This window comes from Corvus brachyrhynchos, unplaced genomic scaffold (assembly GCF_000691975.1).
Source record: "Corvus brachyrhynchos isolate BGI_N302 unplaced genomic scaffold, ASM69197v1 scaffold93, whole genome shotgun sequence".
Classification (NCBI taxonomy): domain Eukaryota; kingdom Metazoa; phylum Chordata; class Aves; order Passeriformes; family Corvidae; genus Corvus; species Corvus brachyrhynchos.
The window spans coordinates 661,666-671,706 of record NW_008237273.1 but is presented as its reverse complement, the minus strand read 5'-3'; the positions used below and the strand labels follow the sequence as shown (position 1 = coordinate 671,706).

The window sequence follows — 10,041 nt, the reverse complement described above, 5'->3', positions numbered from 1 at the left end:
GAATCTAAAAGTGAACAAGCAATGGCCCAGCAGATAAAGCTATATATTTTCTTAATATCTTTTTTTTGGCAATCCAACAATCATAACATGCTTTATTTTTAAAGTAAAGCTGTAATAGGAAGTTTTAAACTTACTTATTAACCTGTGAATCAGGTACAAAGAACATGATGGAAACTGTTCAGCAAGGAAAATTAAATTAAAATAGCTTATGTGTCTTCAGAAGCATAAAAACCTACTGAAGGGTAAGAAAGAGATATTGGGTGCCTCTGCCACACTGGCCTCTCTGTCCATTTCCAGTTCCCTGAGGGTTTTGTAACCCCTGCTAATGCATGTCAGGAATTTCCTTTTGTTTTTTACTGAACTGGCCCTATCACTATGATGGTGCCATCTGGCATCCAGATACTGTTTTCCCTCTCGCCCATCACTCTGCCACTCACCCCAGCACCACCCTCTCCCCCCCCCCCCCCCCCTTTTTTTTTTTTTAGGTTTATTTATGGAAGTATGTTAAAAGCTGGATATGGTGTTAACATATAAAAGCATTTTTCAAGAGTTGAGAGACAGAAATCTCGTAAGAAACCCTCCACCACTCATAAACCCAATCTCATTATACATAGAAAACCCCATGCTTTTTAAATCATGACTGCTATTCTTTCTGGCTCTAGCTGTCACACTGTGCTGGTGTAATGAATTCCAGCAGAAGAGGTCAGACAGAAAGATACTGTGGCTCCTTCCTCAGATAACACTTCTAATGCCGGGTGAATGGTCACTTCAGGGAGGGACAGCAATAGGAGAACAACATGTACCTCAACACAGGACAGCAAGGCCTTCTCATCTTACACATTGGTCCTGACAAAGATTACAAGACTTTGTTACCTACATGGAATATTTCATAGTAGTTCTGTCAGCAGTTAATGTTTAACTGATCCCATTTAGGGGTGCAATAGGTCAGAGAACACAAACATAACTATTCCCTCTAGACTTGAAGTGGCTGAATTGGTTGTGATTAATTCTTTGAGCAGCAGAACCAATGAAGAAGTATTTAACATGGATTTACATTTGAAGGCTGAGTGCCCAAGTGGATTCTCTGCTCTCTTTTAAGGTCTGAACTCCCTTAAAAACCTTTCCTTCAACTGGGGAATTCTAGGGCGTCAGTTTTCTACTCAGTTGTTTAGTTCAGTGACACATGTGGAAAACACTTCCACTGAATTTCCTGAAGAATATCAACCAAGTTTGACAGAGGAGTAAAATTCTCTGTGATAATTTCATACCTCTGTCAGAATCAGTTAATAGTAATAAATTCAGACATTACTGAGGGGAGAGGAAGGCAACTGACAGATAGACATATACAGACAAAATTCAACTGTAAGGCTTGCTTGCATTAGAAATTCCTGAAGATATAAATAATGGAAGGCACTATACACAGATGGAATAAAATTGCAGCATCTGGTGCTCTGGCAGCACATATCTGAATGATCACAAATTACAGGTGGAAGGATAGTATATGAGAAATACTTTATGAAGCTCTATGAATCATAGTGTGCAGTTTCATAACAAAAATCCTAATCAATAGAAATTTATAAAAATCAGAAGACAGCAATACAGAGATTCACAAATGTGAGAACTCAATTCATAGAAGAAATATGCTGAAAATTTTCAGTTTAGGCTTTTAAACTTCTAATCAAACATAAACTTTGAGAAGGACAATGGAATTGCTTATGGATGATTGTTTTTTCTGCCCAAAGAGTGTAAGGGAGAAAGGGTCACAGTGGTTGGGGAGGAATAGTCTATTGGCTACAATGAACAGTCTGTTTGTAGAGGAGAATAGGGGCAGTCAGGGACTTGGTGGCATAAGGAAGCTTGGCAAGAGCCTCAGATGAAGTGGGGAAAAGAATGAATCCTTTCTGATGTCTGCCCAAGTGGAGTACTGAAATTGGTAATTACTGCACCAACACAGAGTGAATGGGAAAATCGTATAAGCATAGCTTGCCTGAAGAAACTTCCATTGCTGCAACTTAAAAACACTTATGAACACAATGCTGTCTCTTCAGCACCTGGCTTACAATGCCACTGGAGGCCTTCTGCTTTTCCTCCTGCCCCACAGCTGCTCACATTTTAGTCTACAGTCAGCAAAATAGCTGACCACATCACACACAGTCTTACACCAGCTCGATCCAACATTAAGAAACTCTCAACTGTTCCAAGCCTCAAATTACCATGTTATCTACACTCCAGACTGATCATCCATCAGCCAAAATATGTGGGTGGTAGCCTGACATCTGTCAGGGTGGTGGGCCATGGAGTATTAAACTGTGTCTCTGCACAGCTGCAGAAGCACAGGCCAAAAGGTGCGTTATCAGGGAATACACCTTGGTCTTGGTGTGTTTGAAATCCCTACAGAGCTGAATGAGATGATGCTATAAAACTGGCCCCAAAATTGATTGTTCCTTGTATCTTGGTGAGTTCTGAATGTTTTGTCTCTTTTTTTATATTGTTACATACAGTTTTTCAATCTAATAACCAGGACCTAAACTGAATAACTGTGTAAAGCCTGACACTAATGAAAAACAATATTAATAGTGAGGCACTGACACCAATTTTAGGTGGAAGTTCACTGCTCAAGATTCCTGAAACAGATTAGCTACTCTGGAATGACATGCAGATGGATGTTACAGTTTACAAATGGGTATTGCATGGATGTTTCTTCCAGCACAAATTTTCTAAGTTTTTATTTGGTTTTCCTGTCTCATGTCTTATCACCAAAAATCATTCCAAACTAAACACAAGGCATCTCCAAGCTTTGGGAAAGTTTGTGTGAAGACCCTGACTTCATGCCCTTTATTCTTCCTGTTAGTCAAAACTAATAAAAATCTGTACTTGAACTTATCTTAAGTAGATTTCTCATCAGACTAAAACAAAGATTAGAAATGCTCCTAGAGGTGTGCCCTGCAGAGAGAAAACAAATGTACAAAATGTCATGCCATGGCAGACTGAACCTAGTCTGGACTGTGCCACACTGTATGGGAATGATAGCATCCCCCTGGCATCACTGAAGCCTTGCAGTAGATGCAGTAGTCTTTGCAGAAAAGGGCCTTAGATGCAGCAGTGCAATGACATAAAGTATGGATGTGTCGTAACTGCACTTGAAAAAAATTTGAAGTTCTTAAACCCCTTTCCCTTTAGATCTCTCACGGACTGTTTTAGTATCACGAATAATATACCCATAAGGTTTTCCAAAATATTTTATTAAAATACACATCATGATAAGCAACAGGTTATGCCTATTCTCTGCAAATCCCTTCTTCTTAATGTTTAAAGCTACATATACCCATATATGTATACATACACACACACATATATATAACTATACTCCTTTTCTACAGTGCAAACAACCTTGTTCACAAAACTGATCAAAAAATTTCTTAGTGTAACAAATTATTCTGAATAACAGCATATCAGTATTGTTCCTATTTTATGTGTGTTCCCAAGATTTATTTGATAAATGAACACTTAGCTAACTAATTTAGTATAGGCATGAGAAAAATCACAAGAAAATGAACTGTACTTTGCAAATGAAAAATCAGTACACTTACAAATATCAAATTTTCTAGGCTTTGACTCTGAATTAATCAACCTATAATGTCTATGGAACTCTGGAAGCAGTTAAGGATCTCACTATGCTATATGTGATAGCTGCTACTAATATATATAAGCACATATGAATGTGTACATCTGTCTATGTACATGTGTGTATAAATGCTTCTGTATACATATATTTGCCTATATGTTTATATGTATACATATGGCAGATGGATAATTTTTTTTTATTTTGAAGGACTTAATACATATGTCTCCAGCTCTCTTGCAATGCTCCAGTTTCAAATGACTTCAATTCAGATTAATCATACCAAAACTGCAATTATATTGCATAACAATGGTTTTTAGTCTAATACATAGTTGCAGTTGCAATAAAAAATGCCACATGTTTAGACACAAGGAATTGGATATTGATGGAAGCTATGTACAGAGGTTGCAATTATAGCATGCATTTATCACAGTTTTAGACAAAAACATCTAAAACGTAATCATAAGAGTATTTTTAATTTCTTAGCCTCATTGCTCCATGCTTATGTGGTATGTATCACAGGATTCTAGTTTATTTTCTGCTAAAATTAATTCTTTTATTTTTGCTGTTACTATGCTTTTCCTTGGGGAAAAAGGCAAGAGGGAATCATCACTAGCTGCCTTGTTTTACCTCTTACTTTGCAGGGGTATTGAGAAAATAAAAAAGGCTGCTCAGCTGTGAAGATATAGTGGTAATAGAGAATATATAAATGCATAGCTACATGGACTTTCATTATACTACTCTTGCAATGACCCTATATAGTGTGTATATTCACTTAAATTAAACCTCCATTTACCCTCTGGAAATGTCTCTTCACACCCAAGTATGACACAGCCTTTAAGTCCATTGATTTCCACAAGGTTGAGTACATCTTTTACACTCTTACGGAAGCCAAATACGTTCAAGAGACTGTGCTAGTTCTGCACAAGTCCCAGGTTACCGTAAGGAAACACCACAGAATCACAGAGAGCTTTGGATTGGAAAGGACCTTAGAGATCCTCTAGTTCCCACTCCCTGTGCCGTGGGCATGGACACCTTCCACTAGACCAAATTTCTCAGAGTCCCATCCAACCTTGCCTTGAACACCTCCAGGGAGGGAGTAACCACAGCTTCTCAGAATCACATAATGAGAACCTTTTGTAACAAAATTTTTGAGACTTACGATGGTTCTTCAGATACGGCTGTTCCTTCCTCCAGCTCTTGAGCCTGCTTGTACCATGGCAACTTTGCTTCCACTGGAAGTCTCTCTATGGAGCAAGCACAAGCGCATGAAAATAGGAAGCATGTGATAACGCTGCTATGTGTGCTACCCTCCCTGTGCTCACCAAGCATGCATGTGCCTTCACACACATGGAGGCTGAGCACCAAGAAGAAAAAGAGAAATGAGAACGGAGGGGAGAGAAACAAACTGTTTTGTCACCTGGACTGTAGCGCTTACAAGGTTGTATGGCCAGATATTTCACTGTTGCAGGTAGAAGGGCTATGGTGTCCTAAAGCCAGACAGGCAAACTAAAATCATCACCTTTCAGACTATACAACGGGACTGTAAAAGTAGGCACTTTGGAAGGTATTTTTTTGGAAGGAAACTTGCAAGTGTAACAGCCCTCCATTACACTGTAAAGGCAAAATTTGTAACACACCCGTATTTACTTTTAAATCTTAGAATTTCAGAAGACATGCTGAGCTTGGTTTTGGTAGATTACAAAAATAAAGAAAATCCTGCTTTGATGAGTGATACAACAGGAAAACTATAATTAAATGGCCCAGCTATGCTTTTCAACTCTGTTTATCTTCATCAGCTATGTGGATTTAAAAAAATGAGCTTGATACTTTTTCTGTCATTTCTGATGGAAAACAGTGGAGCTGCTTTTCTTCCCCTCCAGGATGTGCACACAGTGTAATGAGCTACTCTGCTCTGGGGAGTGCAGGGCTTTGCAAGCCAAACCCCACTTTCAAAGCAGAGTAGTTGAGCTGAAGGTAGCAGAGCTGTTTTAGCTTTACAGGGATATAAAGCAAGAGCAAATTTGGCACTAAAATTTGAGAAGGAGCTCTGCATTTCAACAGAACGTTCTGGGCTAAGATCAGGGGAAAAAACCACAAAGGGCAGGGAGACTCAGACCACTGAGGAGAACCAGGGTCAAACCTATTTGCCACTCACAAATCACCTAAGCCTTTTGGGTTTATGGATGGATGGACTTGTACTTGCCAACAGGAGCAGGTTAATGCCATTCAGAATAGTCAGGAACTTTCTGTGACTCTGTTGTGAAAGTGACTCTGTTGTGCAGAACAATGCACAATGCATTTCACATATGCACATGAAATTTGCCATCTCTTAGTTGTATCACAGAGGAATGATGACTTACAATTTGACTGCACAGCTACTGGAACTTTAGTCATGCAAATTTGCTTGGAGCAAGGAGCTGAGGAAAAGAGGGACAGTAATAGAATTACTATGCCTCTATCTTAGAAACAGCTTGCCAAGCTGTTAATCTGACATATTAGTGCCATTTAAGGATGAATGTTTGCCATCACAGCCCTTAGTTTAGTCTATATTTTACTAATAATCCAAAATATGTAGGAAATATTTCTATTTATATGTTCTACAGTTTGTTTTATGGGTTTTGGAAAGTCACATCTTACTTCTGTGCTTTTTTTGGTTAGGTGCAAGTGCTTATAAAAAAGCAAAGTTCTTGTGTAACATAGCCTGTTTTGTGGCTTTTTAGATAACTTTCCTTTTTTTACAGGTGGAGTTAATTATCATCTACACTGTAAAATTTTTTAGAGGATTAGAAATGCTGATGTTGTAACGTATGCTTTGACAGAAAAATGAACAAAAAGCACTTCTAAGCTAAGGAGAAACTTTTACCTTTGGAGATTAAAGTAAAATCTTTTTTTTCATAAAACACTTCCAGTAAAAACAGTTATATCTTATATTATACAGAAAGTTGTATTAGATGAATATACCTTCTCTATTAAAACTGAAAATCATTACTTAATCTAGTGATATCCTATTTTTTTCCCACTATTGGTGCAACATAAAGTGACTTAGGGCTTGAATAAACTAAAATGAAATAAATTACATGAGCAATTTGCCTTCTATTTTTTGCAGACTGTGTTAAGAGAAGAGAGACTTCCACATTTTTTGCCTTGCTGCTTCTGTCAGCTAGGAAGACTGTTTTCTGATTTGTGCTAATCCAGCTGCAGAAAAAAAACCAGCCTGGGAATAAAACATTCAGTAGATGAGCAGTACTTCATTACCCCTACTGCTCTAAATTTCTAACTCTAATTCTGTGAAATAAAACGGACAAGTTTCTAATCTATAAATAGAATAATTTGGTTTGGATGACACTTCTGGATACCACCTAGTTCAACACTCTTCTGAAAGCACTGTTCAGCCTTCAGTTACATGGATATTCAAGTATTACCTCTTGCGTTATGAAGGAAGAACTGTGAGAGTGTTGCAAAACAAAGTTGAAGAGGAAAACTAAACCCAAGTAAGCCACACTTTGCATACCACTTTTCATTCCATGTGAAAAAATGGAAGAAGGAAGTTAACTCCCTACAATCAGAAATTAATCATGTATGTGCTGCAAAAGACAGCATAAGATTTTATCCAGGGTAAAGATTCCATGTTCTTGCAAGGGTGGGCTTCCAGCAAAGAGTAATTTACTTTGTTCCCTGACAAGTTCCATTGGAAGGCACTTCATGACAGATAGAGGTAAGCAAAGCTTTCCTAGCTGGTCTTGCATCCTTCTAAGCAGAAGTCAGTTGTGGGTGGTTTGCAACACAAGATTTGTGTCTTGCTGCATTCTGCTTACACCATATGATGCAGGCAGACTGGATCTTGCATTACCTGTACTCTGGACACCATAAACCTACAGTGCCCCATAAAAACAGCTGACTGAATGAGCACAAACCCACTGAATAGCTGTATGAGGTTCAGAGTCATGCTAACACAGTCATAGGGCATTTTTTTGCCTTTTTTTTTACATCTTGGAAGGTGGACAGAGTAAGCTCATAGTGGCCAGGAAAATACAGTGTAAACATGCTCATTACTTCCCAGAGACCCTGAGCTTCACCCCTCTGGTGCCTGGCAGATACAGTGAATTCTCATGGGCATGATAAACTGGAATCTTGAAACTTGGCAAGTGTGCCTATCTTCAGCCTCTAAGTACAGAAATTAAAGTTAATATTTCACTGTTTCATCTTGGAACAGCACAAGATCCTGGGTCAGTCTTATTTCACAGGGCTTCATAAAAAGTGCTGTTAATAAGTTTCAAGATAAAAATTCTTTTTTTTAAAGGAATTGTTTTCTGCTAATGGTAGAGTGCAAGTCTACAGTTTAGAAAAGTCAAGTCCACCTGAACTGCAGTAGCCCAGAGCTTCCCAAAAATTAGTCAGCATATGGGCACAGAGGTGGTAACAGTAGAGCTGTACACATGCATGGTCCCCTGCATGCCCATATACCTGTGCCAATGGCCAAATACATGTGTCTGCTGCATCTGCTCACTGCCTGTTAATCCAACCCAGTCTTCAGGTCTCTTTCTAACACTCCCATCCCATAAGAACTTCCAAACAAACGCAGAAATATGTTCTCCTTCTTTCAACAAACCATGGTGGCTTTACCCCAGCATTACTCTCTGTTTGAGGTTCAAGCAAGAAAAATATTACTATACAAATTGTGAATACTCCTTGCTATAAGATGTTTTTGTCCGACAAATTTTGCAGCTTAGATAGTAAGGAGAAGCTCATGATGAGATATGCTCTCTTCTGACCTATTTCATGCCTAAAGTTATGAACAGGCACTTTTGTGATTACAGTTACATTTATTTACCAAAGGCATTGTTTAGATATTTAATTTTAATTTATTTTAAAACACAGGGCAAATTTAGCTCGGATGCAAACAGTGAAACTACAGTCAAATTTCTGTTTATATTGCTTAGTCTGTTGGACCACAAACTAACTATGAAAAGCACAAAGCTTGTAAGAAAAAAGAAGTCAGCACTCACTCCAAGCTGATAGCAGGCAGACAGGAACAGACAGGAACAGATGCAAAATCGTAACTTGATGCAGCTGGAAACAGTGATGCCAGCAACAAAACAAAATGGTTGAATATGGAAGAGCTCTGAAAAATAATTTATGAGAACCATTCTGCCTCATTACCTTTGGGTTTGTAGCAAGGAGTGGGTACAACACATTCTTCTTTTATGTGTGGCTTTGTTTTAGGACTACAGCCTCCTGTATGCATGCCCCTGTGGTCAATGCAAAGGACCACACGGTATCTGAGTCCTTGTCCACAGGTCACAGTGCACTGGATTAAAAAAAAAAAGAAGAAAAAGAAAATGAAAAGGAGAAAAAAAAATTCACACATAGGAATGATAACTATAAGGGGAACATGCAACAGAAGTATGTGTACATTAGAGAGCCAAACATGATGCAGAAATGCCCAACCTTGAACATAAAGTATTCATAATAATGGGTTATTATGGATAAGGTATAAAACTGACAGAAATTTTTGCCTTTCTGCTCTGAACATTTACTTGATTGGGACATTTGGCCACTGGACTTCCCTTGCAGTGTCACTCTTGCAATGTTGCCTTCTTGGGTTGTAGCCATCTGTCCCATATTGAATATTCTCAGTAACACCCTGTCAGTTTCATTTGGAGCCACTCTGCTTTGCTTGGACAAAGTACTGGGGTTACACTCAGCTATTTTGGAAAAAAGCACCAAACAGAATGGGAAACTATTGGGCTTTCTTCCCTCAGACACTTTCGTAAGTAGGTTTTTTTTTTTAATTTTTAAAATTTATTTTTCCTATAGTTCATCAACTTTTCCCCCCTGTATAGAATGTTTCAAAATTGGTTGCACAGGAGAGGATCAAAACTACCAATCAGCTGGAAGCACTATGAATATTACCAATATTACTTTGCTCTTGGATTGCAGCTTTCATCTGGAAATCAGCGAACACTTTGCCGTGAGTCAACATCTCATCTATAGGTAAGCTAGCCTAGCTTCTAAAGCACAATTGTTGAGAAGCAGGGGTGGTGAGAAACTATATTCAAGATAAGTCTTTATGTACAAAGTCAAAATACTTTACTACTTTTGTGGAAGGACATTTCCAGGACATTGACTTTCATACAGAAGGAAAGGCAAGTCAGGAACAGACAACTACAAGTATCAGAGAGCACAGTCATATACAGATTTATGTGCTTCTTGAAATTTCTCAGCAATTTTGCATTATGGCTGAAATACTGTAATACAGAAATACCATTACATGCTCACTGGTTTTGTTTTGGGCATTTCATTTATATTCCCAGTCTATTATTAGTAGAAGGTCACCAATTAATGTTACAGAGCTGATTTATTTTTCCATCATTCTCCTTGCTCATGTTCATCTTATTAATATATTTTTCCTGAGT

At 38.3% G+C, this 10,041-nt stretch overlaps 1 protein-coding gene across 3 annotated transcripts in view; it reads right to left on the bottom strand.

Annotated features, from left to right (window-relative positions):
• Window positions 1–10,041, bottom strand: part of ADAMTSL1 (ADAMTS like 1) — a 118,441-nt gene that overhangs the window by 18,261 nt on the left and 90,139 nt on the right. Inside the window, exons 12-13 of one of the 3 annotated variants that reach the window (XM_017730586.1) lie at window positions 8,786–8,933; window positions 4,785–4,869 (exon numbers count right to left, since the gene is read on the bottom strand). In XM_017730586.1, the coding sequence (XP_017586075.1) occupies window positions 4,785–4,869; window positions 8,786–8,933 (233 nt within the window). Of the gene's footprint in view, window positions 1–4,780; window positions 4,870–8,785; window positions 8,934–10,041 lie in introns of those variants that run through there. The other 2 variants (XM_017730587.1, XM_017730588.1) reach the window with 2 other exon arrangements.